A 21652-nucleotide genomic window follows, 5' to 3' on the forward strand; every position below is an offset into this window, starting at 1 on the left:
TATTGATATGGTATGCTTTTCACTGTCAGGCTGCCCCGTCTCCCGTTTGACAATATTCCATATAGTTTTAATATTACTATCCACATTACTAATTTATGTCAGAACACATAAGCTTCTTGCCTTATTAATGACTTTCCTTAAAATATTACAATGTCTTTTGTAGTAAGCAACTAACATCAGATCCTGATTTATTCTGGCCTGTCCATATATTTCCCTCTTCCTCTTACACGATATCTTAATTCCCTTAGTAATCCATGGTTTACTTGTTTTTGTAATGGCTTTTTTGGATAACGTTTCAGGAAAGTAACCCTCAAATATTGAGACAAATTTACGGTGGAATAAATTGAATTTGGCATCAGCATCATTTTCTCCGTATACTTCATCCCATTCTACCTCTTCGAGGCTGCACTTAAAGCTCTGTATCCTGTTCGCATTAATAAGCATCCCTGCCTTGTATGAACCTGCCTGAATCCTGTAAGGTGCTATATGTGTTACACAGTAGTATTTAAAAGGACTAAACTACTGTACTAAATGTACCCGTACATAAAAAAACAGTATTGCAGTTACTGTTCTGCTCACCTACATTCCCCATTGGTGAGTAGAATTTCTACCTTCTCTTCGTTGGTGTACATTGTACTCATACAACTCTTGAACTGATTATGGTTGACGGAATGATGCTTGTGCATTCTACTTAACGTTAACATTTGTCCTCTGTCAACGTCACCACATGGATGTGTTCCTTTACCCCGAGTACCTACACTAAGTATTGGGAGCGTCAACACCAGTGTTGTGTTATGTAATTAACAACACTGTGTTTCAGTGAATGGTACACTGTGATACGTTTTTGAATGGGTCTTTAGGAGAGAAATGAATTACCGAATAAAAACTATAGTGGGCCATTTAAAGAAGTCATACCACTGTTCATATCTTTATAAAAAAACAAAGCTACAGCGAAGTCATTCATGCTGATTGATGTCCCCCTGACGGTTAAAGAACATTTGCTTGAAACCTTTCGTAATTTGCATCAGGACAAACAGTTATTTAGGGTGGTCAAGATAAATGGGACACCCTGTATAAAGTGGTTTGACTGCATTAATAAAGAATCACAGACAGAAAAAAGGAAAACATAAACATTAAAAATATTGGAAACCACACATTAGATTATAATCTGGGGGTTGAGTCTGTGATACTGATAGCCAAGTAATGTGCTTCCATTGCCTAGCTATCGCATGTAGCCAGCCAGTGGAAGACTGCACTCGAGCGGGTAACATGTACATGTGTCTGAAATGTACCAGTGAGTGTCTCGTGTGCAACCGGTGGGGTCATTTCGTTGCTTGTTCAGTTCATACATAATTATATTTTTGTTGTTTTTAGTGTTCATTTTCTTTTGTTTCGTTTCAATCAGTGTCCAGTGTGACAAGTAGTTACAACCCAACACTTGAAATGAACAGGAAGAAGAAAAATTTGCTACGCAGCCAGGCATGTGAATTTGTGTGTTAAGTGAAGGATTACTTTGAGAACGAAAAGGAAAAAGGTGAGCCCTTATTTTCTGGTGTTCAGTTTGTTAAGAGGACTGCAATAAAACAGAAAGAAAGCAAGAACACTATTACAATGATAGGGAAAAGAACAGTACATAATATTTTGGACAGAGTGGCACAATAAGGCTGCAAACACCAGGAAAGGAGTGTCCGGGAAAGAAGCAATTGGACAGTTTTCGATGATCTCAAGAAAGATGCTATTAGTCACCATATACATAGCTATTATAAGAAAAGGAAACATCCCACACTATCTAAGGTGCTCGTGTCACTTTAGAAAGATGATAATTTTAAAGGAAGCAAATTTATTTTACATACAGGTATGTCAGATGGTTTTGTGCAAAAAGACAGGTAATTACCAAGGTCTGTCAGTGATGATTATGGATAGTGCCCCGTATCATTCCGTAGTTCACAATAAGACACCTACTTGTAGAAGATTTGAAAAAGGCTGAATTGCTCAAAATTGTTGCACAAAAGGGGTCACAATTTCCAACATTGGTAGTTGACAAGATTGCTAAAAGGCACAGCAATAAATTGTTCAGAAAACAACAAGAAATTCACCATCTCTGAAGTTGTAAATCTCGTTGTGGCAGCTGCTTATCAAGCGACAGGCGAGACCTGAATGAAAATCGTGAACATCACTGCAAGTGTCATCAGAGAGGCAGTCAAAAATGAAGCCATTGTAGAAGAAAGCTTTGGAACTTTAATTGTACATCTGGAGGGTGTAGTGATAGAACTAACAGTGCTGAAGAAAAGTATTCTAAATCAGATACTGACAGTAATGTGAGGGCTGTTTTCCCATTAGCATAACAACACATCAGGAAAAACAAGAAGGGAGCATACCATTGATGTATCATCACATTGTAGGTACTTTCTTCAGGTTCTATCTGTTAATATAATAATAAATTATTGTGTTGCTCACTGTTGAACTAATTAATAATTCTAATATTGAACCACAGAAAATTGGGAATGTGCAGTGGCTTGTGAAAATACTTTTTATTTCTATTGTGAAGTATAAGAAATAACTTCATTGTATTTGAGTACATTAGATACTAAATAGCTCTTTTCATTTTTTTAAATTTACATATGAGAAGTAGCAGCTTTAAATAAATTTATGCTTACAAATATGATTTTAATATTGTTGAGGCTTTAGTTTGTGCCATTAGAGAATATGGTTAGTAGCAACTGGGCTTGGCGAGTGACTTTGCTCCTGCCACTGCAGATTGAGAGTAGTTGCCACAGGCAGTGGGGTGTGGTAAGCCATGTCCAGCAACATTGCCATCTGCATGTGTGACTTACATAACAAATTACTCATCTCATGGTCTATAATATAGCTGTGGCGAAGTTTTTTCGCAACTGAGATAACAGTTTGAACTTAAATATATCCACAGACTGGGGAAACTTTTATTTTAGCCTTGCTGCTGTGTACTAGGCAACAGGTACTGATAACTTGCCAATGACTGAATATTGTTTTACAGCGCTGACACATGCCCACGCACACACCTTCTCTCTTTCCTGCACAGTGTTAATCCAGTTTCTCTCCCTTTCACCTGGGCTGCTTCAATTTGTCGTGCCACTTTTCTGGACGTTAATCTCCACTTCTCCCGTGATGGCTCCATAGAAACCTCTACATCTTCATGGATACTCTGCGAAGCACATTTAAGTGCCTGGCAGAGGGTTCATCGAACCCCTTTCACAATTCTCTATTATTCCAGTCTTGTATAACGTGCGGAAAGAACGGACACCTAAATCTTTCTGTAAGAGCTGTGATTTCCCTTATTTATCGTGGTGATTGTTTCTCCCTCTGTAGGTTGGTGTCAACAAAATATTTTCACATTCTGAGGAGAATTCTGTCGCAACGAAAAAGCCTATCTTTTAATGATGTCCAGCCCAAATCCTGTATCTTTTCTGTGACAAACTCTCTCATATTTTGCAATAATACAAAACCATCCTGTTAAAACCCACAAACACTCAGGCAGGCAGAGAGAGAGAGAGAGAGAGAGAGAGAGAGAGAGAGAGAGAGAGAGAGAGAGGTACTTCTTTGTGTTTGAAAGATGTGATTGGGTGTTTGGAAGACTATGTCCATATTCTGTCATGCATTTTGTGTTTTTCCTGCATTTGTAATTGCAAGATGAGTTGTTTAGAGATTTTTTTACATGCAATGATATATACTGTGAGGTTCACTTTTTGGAAGTGCATCGGTGCAGCAGGAATGTTACAACAGCACTTAAGAGCATAGTTCTTAAGAAATGGAGGTTTTTGAGTCATAAGAATACATGAACAGTGGAGAATTGGAAACTTTCATAAAAACATCATTTAAATATATTCTGTAATAATCATTGAAGGCCTCTTTAAAATTGAATGCCTTCTTAAAAATCTTTTTACAATACTGAATTTTTGAAAATATATAACTGGATAGACGAAAAAAATCTACTCACAAAGTGGTGCCAAGGGAGCACACACATGTAAAGGTTAAGGAAATTGACAAGCTTTGTGAACCACTAGCTCCTCCTTCTGACAGAATGGTTGATGGGAAGGAAGAGGGATGAAGAAAAAGGGGTGGTGAGGTTTAGAAAATGGGGAGAGATTGGAAAAGTCATCTACATCAGAGGGCACTTAAAGGATGGGATGAGAAGGAAGACTGACTGTTAGGGACTGCACCACATGAGATTTGGAAACCTAAAAACTATTTTCTGCCTATCCCCCCTCCCCTCACCTGCCTCTATCATGTACAGTGCAGTAAAGTTTCCACTCTTATTAACTCTTGCAAGATGTTTTGTCAGTAATCTCTGTCTTGTTTATTACCCTGTCTACCACCTCTAAGCTGTCAGGTTTTCAAATCTTGTCCAGTGCAGTCCCCGACAATCAGTCTTTCCTTACATAAACACCTGAATAAGAATGCAGAATACAACAAACAAGATTGCTGAGAAAGTGGTGCAGGACCATGGACATCTGAGACATCGGAGTAGAAAAAGCACATAAACATTTCACTAGAACTTCCAAGAGCCCAGCACAAGACATACGAATGTACTGAAGTAAACCATTAAACATGAGAAAAAGATCCCAACAAAAGAAACACAGCACATCCACATAGGGGAACAGCAATTGGTCATCGCAGATAGTGACAGGCAAGATCAGGTGTAAGTGGGGCTTGCAGAAAAATTTCCATGAATGCACAACCCGAAGCCCGGAAGAATGCACTATGGATTCAGTGGCTCCAGTGGAAGTGGTGAGACTGACAGCAGGGCCAGCAGTGGCAACATAGTCAGACACAGCAGCAACATGTAGAATGGCTGGGCCAGCCTCAGGGGTGGCTGTGATGGCATTGAAAGGGCTGGCAACCAATGCACTGACATGATAGCTGCCATTGGCGTCAACAGGGCTGTCGACACAAAGAGGGCCATCGTTACAGGACTTGTGATGGCTGGACTGACGGGAAGGTTGACATTGTTGTCGACAGGGGATGGCCTGCCGTTCCAGTAGGGCCAGCATCTCATCCAGAGATTGGAGAGGACGCTGCCGTAGAACTTCGTGAATGTGAAACAGAATGCCACATGATATGGCAACATAGCAAACAAATTGACTGAAAGTGGCCCAGTGAGCCAAACACACAATTCTGAACGCTGCTCATGATCCCGCTCACTGAAACACTATGGCGGAGACTGTCCGTCATTAACCAACAAATCGGTGCACACTCAGCATGACCGGACGTGACTGTCATTGCAAAAATGCATACCTAACCGTTTGCTAGTAAGTCATAGTCTACTTTGTGCTGATGAGAGACGAAAAAAACTGACAGTCCAAACTAAAGATTTCTGAATAAAGTGAGCACTGTGCTGTGTACCTTGATTCCGTATGCAATAAAGTACATCTCCAACTGTCAACATTATGCGGCCCACTCCCCTGCCTCACCATCGGACATCCAAAAATTCAGTGCAGATGCAAGAGAAACTTGCTGAGATGTGGCCTTCGTAGCCAAAACCTGAGTGAGCTGAGTTACACTCTGCAACAGTTTCAGAATTTGCTGACCCTATAACTGAAAGATTTGAATCAAAGACAGTTCCAATGTTTGGCCAGACATGGTAATTCAAAAGGCCATTCAAACCTTGCTTGAAAATGCACTGCCAGCAAAGTGGAATCTGAATCAACAGAAGTATAATAAGTTCACCTTGTAACCACAGAAAACAATGCAGGCAAACAGCATCAAATAAGAGAATTCATGCTTACATAGAAAGCACCCAAACTATGCAAAAAATAGAACAACTACCAAAATTGAATTTCACAAACTTGCAACAATTGAGAAATTGCAACACCATTTGCAGAATGAATACCACCATTTACAAAATGAACACGTATCAAAATCAAGAATAAGTACCACAGCAGATTACTGAGAGAGATGTCACAGTGGTTAGCACACTGGACTTGCATTTACGTCCAGCCATCCTGATTTAGGTTTTCTGTGATTTCCCTAAATCGCTCCAGGCAAATGCCGGGACTGTCCCTTTGAAAGGGCACGGCCGACTTCCTTCCCCGTCCTTCCCTAAACCGATGAGACCGATGGCCTCGCAGTTTGGTCTCTTCCTCCAAACAACTCAACCCAACCACTGCAGATTGACTGTGACAACACAATATGCATGAATATGCTGCCCCGTCAAAACAAACTAGTACACAAACGAAAATCCAATAGGTTGAAAAACACAAAACAATTTTGAAATTGAAATCCTGCTCTATCAAAAGGAACTAAAACACAATGAGAAACACTAAACCCCCACATAAAGAACAGCCTTGTTGACATGGCAGTTGAGAGGAGAGGAGACAACTTCAAAACGCACTTTAACACAAACAAGAATCATCATTTTTGCCATTTTATGTATGGCTGATGAGTGAAGAGTAGTGCATTGGGAAACCAGTTGCCCTCATTGTCATTTTAGTGTGGCAGATGAGGTAAGTGCACTAAGAAAACCACACAAAACCATTACCTTAATCACCATTTTAGTGTCCTTTACCGCATGGTTTGATCGGCAGTATTGAGATGCACACTTTGTAGTAACAAATAGTTATTAACTTGACTATGTACAGTTTCTGAGAATGAATGTTTATACAGCTTGATAGCAGACATGTTACCCTTGATAGGGCATATTAGATGCCTATTAGAAAGAAGTCAGATATTGAAGTGGCATGGGACAGAAAGGATAAGTAACGACACAGTCCCATGAGGTTGGGAGAACATAGGCATTCCATTGATGAGCAGCAAGGTGTCGTTACAACACTGTCCTGTGAGGTGATGAGCTCCCATGATGTGATGAGCAGATAGGGCAAAGCAGTGCCCTCAGGAACAGCTGACACAAATGCAGCGTCGTTCGGGTCACACAGTGAAGGGGAGATGATGACACCTCGGTGGGCAGCAGCAAGCATTGGGTCTGTATCGGAGACGTAGTGGCTGTTAGTCGGAGCCTGGAGCATAATGGGCCCTTGAGGGTTGGAGTGCAGAAGGCTACACATGCGAAGTCAGATGAATGTGACCATGCTGATGCCAATAGGTGCATGCTACTGCATTGCTGTTTACTGTGACATACACGCCCTATAGTGATGGGCCCTGTATGCCCAGAGCTGTGGGAGCCGCAGGAGGCTTGATGGTAAACGGCTCAGCGACTCTTCTGTTGACAAACAACCTCTGTGGTGAGACATAGGCTGTACCTGGCTTGTGAAACATATCCATAAGTGTCATGACCGAATATGCAGGGGCACAGCCCTGCATGTATCGCATATTGTAATAACCATGACGGAAACCATTTTTAAATGGTGCTGATGTTCCACCAAAGATATGCTCCTTGCCTGGGTTCAGTTAGCTGAAAACTTCATTCTTTTGTTTTGCGCTGACCTTTCTGGCCCATGAGACTCAGGACATTGAAATTTCATCTCAATGTGGGACTTTCTGCAGTATTGTTAGCTTACCACATTTTTACCCACAATAGTGTGTATGGTAAACGTCATACCCTTTTTTACTTGCGTTTAAAATGTATGTATTTATATTATATAATGAATGATGATATTATGTGGTTTCAAATTACTTTCCTTTGTCATTTAGAGTTTTTACATGTTAACTACTTTTTCACTCTGTCTTGTTTCCGGGCATATTTTTAATTTGTTATGTTGGCTATAATAGTTCCTTAATTCCAATTTTTCATGTAGAGTTTTCCTCTACAATTCTTTTTCGTAACATAATTTACTTAATCTATTACATGCCAGGAATTGGTTTAGATGTTCATATTCTGCTGCCTAAACAGGTGACGGCAGCTCAGACTAATGGTATTGTGGCAGTTTCCCTCCAGCGCCGTGAGGCTGACAGCTCGTCGAGACCAGTCCACCGAAAATCTGACTCTGTGAGTAAAGAACACAATGCTTGTTATATTTAAAAGACATCTACACTCTAAAGGCATAATTTTTAAAAATACTTCTGAAAGTCCATTATTTCTTAATTTCTGTATATGGAATGCAAGCTAACATCCCAAAGATGTTTGGGCTCACATGTGGTTCCTCTTGATTGAAATGTCTTGGCTCAAACTCGTCTAGGGGTTGAACCGCACATGTCGTATTGCCCATCCTAAATTAGACACTTGTGACCCTTTGGTTAAATTGTCTAGCTGATGGCAAGTTTGCAAAATACAAAGTTAACATAACACATAATAACAGTAATAATGACATCGGGAACTAAATTGATGACCCATAAATGATGTAGGCCACACAGTTGCAATTTTGTTATAATAATGTTTATTCAGAAAGCAAACTAGTAGCAAAAGTGGTTGTATTTATAGAGTTACTCTTACACTCGTGTGAATGTCACAGCCAGTAACCTTGCACCAATGTGCTTTCTGATAAATGAATACAGAACAAAAGTAACTATTATGCACTTAACTTGACAACAAGTATTCTATTACCTAATGATCCAATAAGGTGTCATGCTGTCATCGTTCAATGTGTTTTCGGTGGAGGAAATGATGATCTGATGCTTAATGGAAAATGTGATAATTTAAATTTACTGTATCTTTTAAACAAATGAAGTTACAGAGTTGATAATCACAACATTTGTCATTTTAATGATGCGTTTCTATATGAAATGTCAATCGTTAAGATCAACCAAAGCATTCAGAATTTAGATTCAGGTCTTTGTTACAAAATGTGTTAGTTTCACTTTAACAGTAAATCCTAAACTATTATAGATATGATCAGTATTCAAGTTTTATTGGGATCACCGTGAAAAATTTATGGAGGATGGCAGATTGAAATTACTGTGGCTTGATTCCTTGCATTACTGCAGAATTAAATAGTTTTCATAAATGTTTCCCTTTATGGCCAATCTTAGGTCCACCATATTTAACACTGCTAAGCCTCCTTGTCCATTAAAGCCTTCTACTGGGTTTCCCTATTGTGTGGGTTCTCGTTAATCTCCCTTGCACACTACAGCACCTAGGCCTCAATAGACAATAGACGCCTGTGAGTTTCCCCATCACATGGTGAATCTGCACCCTTTGTGGCATGCCGTCCTGGACGACAGGGTTCGTTTCACAATTCCTGTAGGCTGACTCTTTGGCTGTATATTTAAATGAGAGTGCAATGCTCGTTAACTCACTGCCCGAAATACCAAGCAAAGTGGTGTAATGATTAAGACACTGGACTATTATTCAGAAGGCAGAGTGGAAGGAGAATTTCTGAGGATTGGTGTTGAAATTAAAAGGATTAGTATTTGCTTTTCAATAAGTCTTCTCATTTTTGAATTTTCAAAAAACAATAGCCTCATAATATACATCCAAGCATGACTTCTTTTATTTCTTTGATTACTGCAGCTTTGTTTTTCAGCATTTTCAATGTTCAAATCCACATGGATAGTGATTTCTTATTCATCTGTTATTGAGTGATTAAAATAATTCTTCCATTTCTAAATGTCGACAATCTTTTATTATATAAAGGGAGTACAAGTGTCTGGCTTGAGCAGTAGCTAAGCTTGTACTAAACTTTAACAAATTTGCCTTCCAATAACGCAAAAACACAGTAGATGTGATAAGTTTCATTAGATAGGAAAGCTAAAGTTGCAGGAATATTCTGCGATCTTAGAAAAGTATTTGGCTCTGTAAACCATGCCCTGCTGCTTTTCGAACTCGACAGGAATGGAATAAGGGATATTGCTTTGAAATGGTTTCAATCATATCTCATGGAGCGGAAACAAAGGGTAATAATCGTATCAGATGGAGCAGATTACTTCTTAAGAGTGGAAAACTGTCTCACAAGGCTCAGTCCTTGGACCAGTTTTATTCCCATTCCAAGTAAATGACTTGCCTCTCACTGTAAATACTCATTTAACCTTGTTTGCAGAAGATACTTGTGCCCTAATTTATGATGAAATTTCTTACAATATACCACAGTGTGTCATGAGTACATTAAGTAACTTGGAAACATGATTCAATCTAAGTAGCTTAAGGCTAAACATTTCAAAACCCACATGATGAGTTTTAAAAACCAAACAGTCAAAAACTGAAGAAATTGTGTTGTTCAGAATAATCAAAAAGTGGAAGACTTTGACTCAGTCAGATACCTAGGAATAAACTTGGACAGAAATTTGAGTTGGAATTCATTATAGAATATCTAGAAAATAAATTAAACAGTCTTGCATTTGCAACAGAAATTTTAGCCAGTGCCACTCTCATAAGGACACCAGGAAAATAGCATGCTATAGTTACTTTGAATCTGTTTTAGGTATGACATAAGTTTTTTGGGAAACTTGGAAACATTACACGATCTTAAAGTTGCAAAAAACAAACAATGGAAAATCCAGGTTGGAATGTAACGATACCAGAGAAGGAAAGTTGCTACTCACCATATAGCGGAGATGCTGAGTCGCGATAGGCACAACAAAAAGATTCACACAATTACAGCTTTCGGCCATTAAGGCCTTTGTCAGCAGTAGACAAAGTTGCAAAAAAAAAATCATTTGTGATATGTGCACCACACAGCTGAGGGCACTATGTCAACCCTTATTTATAGATTTAAAAATATTAACTGTCTCCTCTTCATACATCTTTGAGGTGATTCTTTTCCCACATAGCAGAGCTGATGAAAAAATGAAACACACATTTTAAACACTCGTACAACACAAGACAAATAGTAAACTTTATGCTCACCTCTAAAATTGTGTGTTCAGTCTCCTCAGTATATAGTGATAAAAATTCTCAATATAATAAAAAAGTGTGACATAATTAATATGAAGATAAATATATTTGTGATTGAAAGATGCAACTACTCTATGGAGGATTTCATGACGGATGAAGTGGTACTTTGAGCTGGATCCCTGAAGTGGAATTAAAATTCATGATAGTTATAGTGTTGCAAGTTTTACAAACTTTAAATAAGGAAATTCTTTACAAAGTTATATTGTAAGTGTGATCAGGTTTCAAATAAGCGAATTGTAACCTTGATACGTCTCCTGCACATCAGACATATTCTGAAATTCTGTACATTATGAGATGAATAAAACACATTTCACATTTCCAGGACTTAGTTGTGATAATATTATGGCGTGGTGGTGGTGGTGGTGGTGGTGGTGGTGGTGGTGGTGGTGGTCCTTGCATTAAGTTTCACTACTGCTGTGCAAAGAATTGATACTATTAGGAGTACCTTTTCCTCTTTTAATGTAAATGAATCAGTTCTAAATTACATCCGCCAAATGGAGAAACAGCTTCTTTCAAAACAGTATGCTGGAAGAATAAAACAAGCAAGTATTCACAATTTAAAAAGTAAATAAATAAAGGAAGTGTTCTTTGAAAAGTGTAATAATTAAATACTTATTACATTTAACTTTGTGGCAAGGACATTCAAAGTCTTGCAGTTAAAAAGCATGCTTATCACTTAAAAATGCTTGAATTATGATTCTGGGGTACACCTTCTGTGTATTATGGCAAAGACACCGTTTGAGGAAAACCCTTGTTAAAGGAAAAAGTATTTAGGTCCCCAAAGATTTATTAAATAGGGATTTTACTGTAATAAGGGCAAAGACAAAAATCAGGGACTGTTTGTATGTTACAAATAATCACAAAGTGTTTGAAGGTGAAGACAGTTTTCTTTCTGTAACATTGACCACCTTAAAGCTATATCAAATTGAATTGTACTTTCTCTCACCAGAACCACATTTGTCCACAATATGAGCTCAATCCAGGCTTTACTGTTTCATAGTAGATCAAACAAGAAATTAAGTGCTAAATATGGAATTAAAGTTCATAAAATTTTGTTCTTCTCATGCAGCACAAGTTTGTGGCATTATTGGTGGAAATACAAATCATTGACATGATAAAATTCATAATCATCTATGTAGCTATATTTTGAAGACTGGATTAATATACAATGGAAATACAGTCTGTGAAGAAAAATAATGTTGACGAGTTTTATAGATTGAACGGAGGGGGGGGGGGGGGGGGGGGGGGAGTTGAGATGCAAGGCGAGATCTGAACTACCTGAATGCTGAAACAAGTATCAACCTCACTGTTAAATTCATGTAGGTCATAGCTGTTTTTGTATGAAATGCACAGTATTTATGTGGCATTATCTGTTAATCACCACCCTGATTTTCAGGATAAAGAAGAAAAATCGCGTAGGAGGCACAGGAGTTCCACTTCACCACCTCCTTCTCGAGGGAGGTCCAGATCCCGTTCGTGGGAGCGTTCTCGAAGATCACGAAGCAGAGGCAGAGAACGTGACAGGAGTCGTGCTTGGCGAAACAAATCCCCTCCACCTGGAGGGAGTGGCAGCAGCCGCGGGCGCCGCCGCACTTGGTCACGCTCTCCACCGCCGCCGTCTGGTGGCAACCGTTCACGTGGGGCTTCACGTTCACGCAGTCGCAGTCCCCGCTACAATCACCGCAGTTCACGCTACCGCAATAGGTCGCCACCTCCAAGGTCGTCAGTTTCCCGGTCACGGTCCCATTCTCTAGGTAAGTAATGTGAATTTATAGTCAGATTTAAACAAGTTGTCAATTGACAGGTAGCGGACTGGACTGTTGTCTCCAGCACACCAGTAAGAGTCTGATACTGTAGTGTTGCCACCTCTGCTGTGCTTTGTAAAATGCTGCGCCAGTCAGTCCTCAGTGAGCTGAAGTAGTAAGAAATTCGAGTAATGTTCAGCTTTGTCTGCCTTACGATGTATGATCACAGTAATCAAAAGAAGGGCAGACCTAAGCTGCTTCACACTCCGAGGACACTTTCAGAAAGTGTCACGTGGCACGATTGTAAGCAGTCATTCGTGTGAGTTTGTATCTTCCTAGAGGGAATATTTTAGGAGGGGGAGGGGGGGGGGGGAGAGATACATTGGTAAGTCATGGAGCGAACTACAGCTACTCTACAAATCAGTTAATGATCATTAATAAGAATTAGCAATCACAAATTCAAGAAAGATGATTAAGCAAATTATCTAAATTGGTGATGCCTGGGAAGGAGAGGTGCTTTGAGAGGAGGGGACACAATTCTCAACTTGCCTGAGAAGATGCATTTCTGAGTGAAATGTATGCATAGTACGTAAGGAAGGAGGCTCTGATATTCATAAAGCTGCATATCATTCTTGTAGCAACGGTCTTGTTTCGAGATAGAAAATTGTCAATTTCTATGAGTTATGAAAAAGTTAAGATTCAGCTATAAATCTGTTTGCGGCTGTTCAGCCTGGTATTGCTGCTTTATAAAGGTATTAGTTGAGACAAATAATGACAAAATCGTCTGGCTGGATCAAATGCGGGGGAATGCGGATGAATGGCCATTTGCGTAAATACATAGAAAGAAATGGTTGTTTTGTTGTTTATTTTTATTTTTGCCAGACTGGTATAAAGCCATATGCCAATTGTCAAAGTTCATGAACTTTTTTCTGGTTTTTTAGCATGTCCACTGTAAGACGACGATGAGATGCTAAAAACTAACTAAAAGTTAAAGACTGCTGAAGATGGGCATGTAGCCTGATACCAGTCTGGCCAAAATAAAAGTGAACAACAGTCTGAAGACTGGTTTGATGCAACTCCCCACACTGCTCTATCCTATACAAGCCTCATCATCCCTGAATAGCTACTGTGACGTACATCCTTCTGTATCTGCTTATGGTATTCATCTATTGATCTCCCTCCCCTTCCTCCTACACACACACACACACACACGGGGAGAGAATGTCTCCCTCCCTCCCTCCCTCCCTCCCTCCAACACTGAATTGGTGATCCCTGATGTCTCAGAATGTGTCCTATCAACTGATTCCTTCTTTGAGTTAACTTGTGCCACAAATTTCTTTTCCCTACATTCTGTTCAGTACCACCTCATTAGATACGTGATCTACCCATCTAATCCTTAGCATTATTCTGCAGCACTAAATTTCAAAAGTGGCTGTTCTTTTCTTGTATAAACTGTTTATCATCCATATTTCAGTTCCGTATATGGCTAGACACCAGAAAAAAAAAAATAAAACTTCACGAAAGACTTCCTATTACTTAAGTCTATATTCAATGTTAACAAATTTCTCTTCTTTAGAAATGCTTTCCTTTCCATAGCTAGTCTACATTTTATATCCTCTCTACTTTGACCATCATCAGTTATTTTGCTCCCCAAATAGCAAAACTCATTTACTACTTTAAGTGTCTCATTTCCTAATCTAATTCCCTCAGCATCACCTGATTTAACTCGACTACGTTCCATTACCCTTGTTTTGCTTTTTTGTGTACATGTTACATCCTCCTTTCAAGACACTGTCCATTTTGTTCAACTACTCTTCCAAGTCCTTTGATGTCTCTGACAGAGTTACAGTGTCAACGACAAACCTCACTTTTTATTTCTTCTCCCTGAACTTTAATTTCTGCTCCAGCTTTTTTTGTCCTCAGTTTTTTATTTCTTCTCCCTGAACTTTAATCCCTACTCCAAATTTTTTGTTTTGTTTTGGTTACTGCTTGCTCAATGTACAGATTGAATAAAATCAGGGATAGGTTACAACCCTGTCTCTCTCCCTTCTCAGCCACTGCTTCCCTGTCATGTCCCTCGATTCTTTTAACTGCCAGTTGGTTTCTGTACTAGTTGTAAATAGCTTTTTGCTCCCTGTATTTTACCGTGCTGCCTTCAGGATTTCAAAGAGAGTCAACATTGTCAGAAGCTTCTTTTTAACCCTTTCAGGGGCAAAATAAAAAAAAATTAATTTTTAATTTTTCCCTGTTTTTATTGTATTAATTTTCATACAGGGAGACAGAAAAATGTGAAAATTAAATGAAATATACATAAACTGAACACATACAGGGTGGTTTCAAATGGAGCCACTGCGCACTAAATGTCATCACTTTTGATGATACAGTGAAAAGCAATTCCTTTCTGCAGATAAGCATAAGGCTACCTGGAAGTGACTACATGTCCATCTGCTTCTGTGGGCTTCTTTCTTTGTGCTGCAGTGCACACAGCACCTTGAGGTTCCATGTTTTGGCAGATGTTTTGCTTCCGACATACGTTTCTCATGGGGAACAACAGTTTTGAATTTTTTTGCAGATGGTTCTGATGGTGTACTGGGATGGCCAGGACTACCTTTGAAGACATTACTGCCTACCAGGCCTGTGGCAATACGTCCTCGAAAATCCTTTAGCACTTGCTTCGCTGTTGGATTACATAATTGAAACTGAATAAATGCATTTCCAAGAGAAATATCAACTATATACCAAAATAATCTTAGTCACCACCTTCATGATTTCCTGTCTATTGCATAAAAACTGTTCATCATATCTGCCTTATCGACACATCCCATATTTGCATTATATGATTTTTGGGCAAGGTACCTTTGTGATTTTTCCATCCTTTTCTTTACAGCTGACTTCTTCAACACATACAGGCGAATCAATTGTAGACATCAACATGACTACACGTTTGTCTTTCCAGTTGATGCAGGCAATGCCATCAGAACGAACTGACCAAACTCTCCTCTTTGCAACTCTTTGTCTGTTTTTAGCGTAGAAAGTCCTTTTCTGTGTGATCTAATTGTTCCACAGGCAAAAAGTCCGTCATCTTTTAGCTTCTGTAAAAGTGAGACACTGGAAAAAATATTGTCATGGTATATGTGGTATCCCTTTCCTTCCAAGCCTTTACACATCTCTCACAATTCTCTCCTAAGGATTTTTTCCACTATGCCTTCAACTTTTCCAGTATATATCTGAAAATTGCAAATATATCCAAGCTTATCAGCTCTGACCCAGATTTTGTATCCCCCCTTGATTGACTTTTGGGGCATATATTGTTTGAATGTGATTCGTCCTTTGAACTTCACCATGAATTCATCTATAGCTTGCTCCTTAGTAGGTGCATAGAATTCTTTGAAGTTTATCAGTATCTGATTGATTAGTGGGCAGATTTTATAAAATTTGTCATAATTTCTGCTCTCCCTTGAAGGCATAACAGTGTTGTTATTGATGTGAATATGTGTCAAAAATCCAGATGAACCGTCTTACCGACATTAGTGTGGAAATGTACTCATCTCCAAGTTCCTTATGGGATGATCAGCAGTCACAATAATAACAAGGTTTCTTGATTCCCATTAGAATGTTTATAGCCCAGATCACGTAAGAAACAGATGCACTTATTTGTGCAGCCTAATGGAGAATCTTTATTTGGTACTTAAATACAATATGAATAAACTACATATTTTTTATAATTTTCAGTTTTGAGACAGTTTTACTACACTTGTCTTTGAACATAGCTCTGCAACTGTAATACTATTTGCATTTCACAAGATGATTCAAAATGAAAAGTCTGTGTCCACATTCCTCTTCGTCCAACCAGTGAAAGTTTTCACGTTTTGATTTGATGTAATTAACAATCCTAAACTTTATATTTCTGGTATAAATAAACTGTAAAAAATAGGACTCATATGCCTGTAAAGACATTTCAATAATGTTGCTGAACTCAACAGTTGGAGCGCTGAGTCCCACTGAAGAATGACACAAATTTCCAGTTGCGTTTTTTTTTTTTTTTTTTTTTTTTTTTTTTTTTTTTTTTTTTTTTATGGAGAATAAATAATTCCCTCTTCTCTTGAAGCTCACTGCTACATGTAAGTGTCTCCTTACATCTCAAACAAACATACCTTTCGATGCATATGTGTGCTAAGTAGCCAGCAAAATATGCTACTGAACACTGTTCAGAGGAAAGGTCTTGCTGTGAAGAAGACAAATACTCGTCAGCCTCGAAGGTACTCCTTTCTTCATCCGTAGAGGAACCAGGGGTGTTCGGAATTCCGACGTTTCCAGAGCTCTCCAACAGCTGAGATTCATCATCTTCTTTTTGCAACACACAGTTGTTCAGTAACAGCATCTTGTCAGTGTCATTCTCACAATTTGAAGCGTCAGAAGGCTTCATTAGTGAGTTAACAGTGCTTGTTTGGAACAAGCACCTTAGTGTTCTAACTGTTGGATTACGGTTGTGGCCTCCTTTCTGACGGCACACAGAAAATAAATTCTCAAGAGCATCTTGATTCAATCTGCTGGTCAGTAAAAATTTAATGCCGACAGTTTGTTCCTCAAGAAAAAACTGAGCAATAGCATTCACAGTCTGGATTAAACCCGTAATGCATGGTGGTGTCGTTATTTTACCTCTCTTTTTTTTCGATTTTATTTATGGTACTTAAGACATCCTGTGCATTCTGTAGCGTTTCCATTACTACTGGGCGTTGTTCTGATAATGCACACCTATATGGATTAGAGGAAAACGCTGTCCTGCTGTAAAAAATGTCAAACAAATTGTTCATAAATTCTATAAAAGTAGCTGTGCTCTCTGCTTTATCACTCTGCAATTCTTTAGTCGCTACACAAGTTCTGATAGCTGCAGCAACAGAGTGGCTGAGGACCTGGCCTGCCATTTTTACATTCATTTTCAGGAATGAATCAGGTTGCAAATGACTGTCAGTGAGTTTTACCAACACCTGCTTTTTTTGTTCTTCTTATCAATGTCATATGTTTTCCTGACATCTTGGAATGAAACAACAGCATTGTTGACAATGAAGTTGCCACTAAGCAGATTGTTTCGTATGCTTTTGAATAAATGTGGGACATCAAAAATATAAAACCATTTCTGTCCATTTACAGTAAAATAAGGTTTTTCAGGTGTAACATGTAAATGCTTCACAACACTTCGATTACTAGCTCCTTGATCACAAACAACTAATTTAGGCTCTAGGTTTGCATTTTGTAATAAAATAATTAGTTCCTGTAAGAGTCCCAATAAATCTGCATGTTTTACTCCTGAATTAGACAAAAAATATGAAACAGGTAATTTCCTGTTACTGTAGATGCCTCTAATCATAAAAACAAGTGCATCATTTGCAGGAAGTGGTTTCCTTCCCCAATCACCCAAATCTTCTAGACCTTCTACTAAATCGAGATCTTTCGCGTATTCCAGATGACGCATTATCGACATCTCATCAAAAGATACTACACATGCCTTTTCTAAATAAGTTTGTGCCTCAAATTTCTTGCTAAGTTGACTAAAAAGGTTTTTGTTAAACCCTGGTAGAAATTTTGTGATTCCAATCCATTGTCTTTTCGTAAAAATTTATATACTGCAGGAGATTTGTAAAACATCAGATCGAGATTTTTCTCGATAGAAGACCACGGACGTTTTTTGCTCTTGCACTGCATTGCAGCCAGTGCCTTGGAATAATCAGATGGGAAGCAGAAACTGTTTAACATATGGGCAATATTATTTGAGCTCCGACAATGCAATAATCTACTCTTAACTTTTGACAAGTAGGAAGTTTTGTTTTTCAGTGATCTGTTCGTATTATGTATTTTCTATTTCAGTTTTTACTTTCTAGGAGTATCCTAATCATCATGACGTAGCAAACAGAGTTTTCTTTTAACTTGTCCCGCAGGCATTTCTATGATTTCTTTCAGGTCTGGAAATCGTTCACACTTTTGTGGTGTTGCATTTGTTTCTACCAGAAGGTGACTAGCTGCACTGTATGTTCTCCTTGGAATGTTCACTTTCAGTTCAGGTGATGACAAACTATTCTTATCACTAGTTCCCTCACATACTGCTGAAGAACCAGTGTCAGATGTAAATTTTACAGGAACTGCTGTGTGTATAAGCCGTTGTTTCGTACTGTTCATGAATGACTTTTTATAAAAATGGATATCACACAGCAGTCTATTGTGCAGTTTTTCTGGGTCCATATCCAGCAGTTTGACATTGCCTGTAACAATAACTATCTATCAGAAAAATACATATATGTATATACCATTAACACATTTGGTAGCTCAGTCTGAGCAAACTAAAACAGGTAAAACTGCATTCTCATATGTGTAGACGAATTTGAGCAAACGACATTCAGTCGTGTTTGGTTCGTAAACTTTACTCGGTGCCCACAGTGCCTCTGAAGTTCCTGCAAAAGTTAAGAAACACGTGATTTCTAATCTCTTCTGCGTGACATTACTTGCTTCGTAATTAAAACAAACATTGCCTATAATGTTGTTTCCCCTTTAGTGCTTAGCTTTTCACAGTAAGAAACAATTAAGTAGCGAAAGCATAACATCATTGTTTGTGTGATGAAATGCTGATTCTGTAGTGTTAATTCCATTCACCACTGCGAGACAATAACATTCAGTCTTTTTCGGTACACATTCGGTAGTGTTCGTTAGTGTTCAGCTGGCTGTCGGTTTTTGAGCAAAGCATCAAAAGAAGTTTGCCTCGTCTCCCCTTTGGCATTACCAGCACGGAGAGTACTCGTCTTCTTGCGAACTGCTTTATGTTGCTGCTAGTAAATTTCCTCGTCAGGTGTAATTTGAGGAGCCAGCGAAAGGCGTCAGCCGACATGTGTGCAAAATTCTGGAATAAATCTAAAGAAGGCTGTAGCTGCAATTCAGTGTTAAGTGCACTGGCACTACTTCCAAGCGTTTCACATCTACATAACAAATTAAGCCACCAACATATTTATTTTCATACGCCACTTTGTTTGCTTTGTCAAAACCAGCGGACAAAATAATCTTATCTCAATATCATAGATTTACATCGTAGCTCTAACTAGAAGTCTGTGCGGACAGGAAAAATGCCGCCGTCTATATGTGCACCGCATCCAGAAGATCATTATTCACATCTGCCAAGTTGCTTATCCGTTATTAACGTTTTGTAAAGCAGTTTAACCCACCACTGCTCTGAAAAGAGACTTGTGAATTTTTGTCTGCTGATGTCCACACTCGGTTGTGATGCGAATTAAGGCTTGACATATTTCAGTGACAGTCATTTCAAATTTAAATTCTTTTACTTTGCATGTAACTTATCGTAAATGATATAAGAGTGGCACAAAATGATGAATTTTGGATTGTTGTTGAAAGGGGGCTGCAAACGCAGTAATATACAAATGAAAACGTGTTTTTCAAAAATGGTTCAAATGGCTCTGAGCACTGTGGGACTTAACATCTGAGGTCATCAGTCCCCTAGAACTTAGAACTACTTAAACCTAACTAACCTAAAGACATCACACACATCCATGCCCAAGGCAGGATTCGAACTTCCGACCGTAGCGGTCGCGCGGTTCCAGACTGAAGCGTCTAGAACCGCTCGGCCACATCGGCTGGCGCGTGTTTTTCGAGCATATTTTGGTGGTGTCAACATTGAAGAGCCACAGACGACAAACCATAATTATGTTAAATATTTACTTTGTACAGTTTAAAGATAACCCGCAAATATTCGCAACAGACGTATGATTTTACCTGCAACACAGTTATTACTGGGGATACCCGCACTCGCGCAGACCTGTTACTATAAGTAGTGTTGTTTTCGAGTGAAAGCTGTGTGAGGATTATTAGCGCACAGGTAAAAAAAAAAATTAAAATTGGCAGCGTCTATAGTTTGCATGCTATACTCGTTCTCTTCTACTCTCTTCCCTTCATTCCAGTACAAACACTTGTTCACACGTATAAACGAATGGCAGTGAACATTGGCGAATCATCTACGAATACTCATTTGCAGCAGTGTAAACGAGGTTTTACATTCGTTCACTTCGTTCGCTCTAGTATATACTAGGATTTAGAGGGACCGATGACCTAGCAGTTAGATGATGGCTATTATTCATTTATTTCACTGTTGCGATTTCAGCTCTAGAGCCATTTTAAAGTACCAAGGGAAAGGTCTTGTAATGCTTCTTAAATTGTTTACCAAATGTTACCACACTATGCTTTGCATTTTGTTATCCATATCTTATATTGGTTTCAGTTTTCACATTGCACACAAAATTGGGGAATTGTCACACCTACTAATGCTGCCGTTACAGGAGCAGTGGTTTCAAATGGAACCACCACAACATTCACGGAAATAAATGCATTATTTTGGCTATTATTGCAGTACATATAGTATTAATGTAAACAGAACAGTGTTCTGCATTGCATACATGCATAAAAGTTACCTAATACAGAAGAATACAGTCACAATTTGAGAACAAAGACGTTCCTGCACAGCGTACAAAAATGGCTATCCAACTCGCCTCACTACTTGCTAATATTTACAGATTTTGAAGCGGTTCCAGTGACAGACGCTAGAGGGCAGCACCAACTAGGCTGTTGAATGGTGTCCCCAAATGTAGCCATTGACCTTTTGCCACAAAATGAGAAAATTGTTGGTGGTTTCAAATGGAACCACTTCCCCTGGAAGAGTTAAGTCTACAGATGCTTCAAACATAGGTTTGCCTTTTCTTAAACTGTCTTCTAAGATAAGTCATAGTCAATATTGCCTCACATACTCCTACATTTCCCTGGAATCCAAACTGATCTTTACAAGGCTAGCTTCTACCAGTTTTTCCAGACTTCTGTAAAGAATTCGTGCCAGTATTTTGCAACTGTGACTTATTAAACTGGTAGTTCAGTAGTATTGACACCTGTCACCATCTGCTTTCTTTTGAATTGGGATTATTATATCCTTCTTGTAGTCTGAGGATATTTCACCTGTCTCTTACATGTACATATGGAAGAGTTTTGTCATAGCTGACTCACCCAAGACTATCAATAGTTTTGACAGAATATTGTCTACCGCTGGGACCTTGTTTTGATTTACAGCTTTCGGTGCAGTGTCAAATTCTTCTCGCGTTATTAT

At 38.8% G+C, this 21652-nt stretch overlaps 1 protein-coding gene across 3 annotated transcripts in view; it reads left to right on the forward strand.

Moving 5' to 3' along the window:
* Positions 1 to 21652, forward strand: part of LOC126100304 (RNA-binding protein 26) — a 248156-nt gene that overhangs the window by 38939 nt on the left and 187565 nt on the right. For all 3 annotated transcript variants that reach the window (XM_049910913.1, XM_049910914.1, XM_049910912.1), the window contains exons 4-5: positions 7823 to 7918; positions 12156 to 12513. In XM_049910913.1, the coding sequence (XP_049766870.1) occupies positions 7823 to 7918; positions 12156 to 12513 (454 nt within the window). The remainder of the gene's footprint in view (positions 1 to 7822; positions 7919 to 12155; positions 12514 to 21652) is intronic.

This window comes from Schistocerca cancellata, chromosome 9, assembly GCF_023864275.1.
Source record: "Schistocerca cancellata isolate TAMUIC-IGC-003103 chromosome 9, iqSchCanc2.1, whole genome shotgun sequence".
In the NCBI taxonomy this organism is placed as follows: Eukaryota; Metazoa; Arthropoda; class Insecta; order Orthoptera; family Acrididae; genus Schistocerca; species Schistocerca cancellata.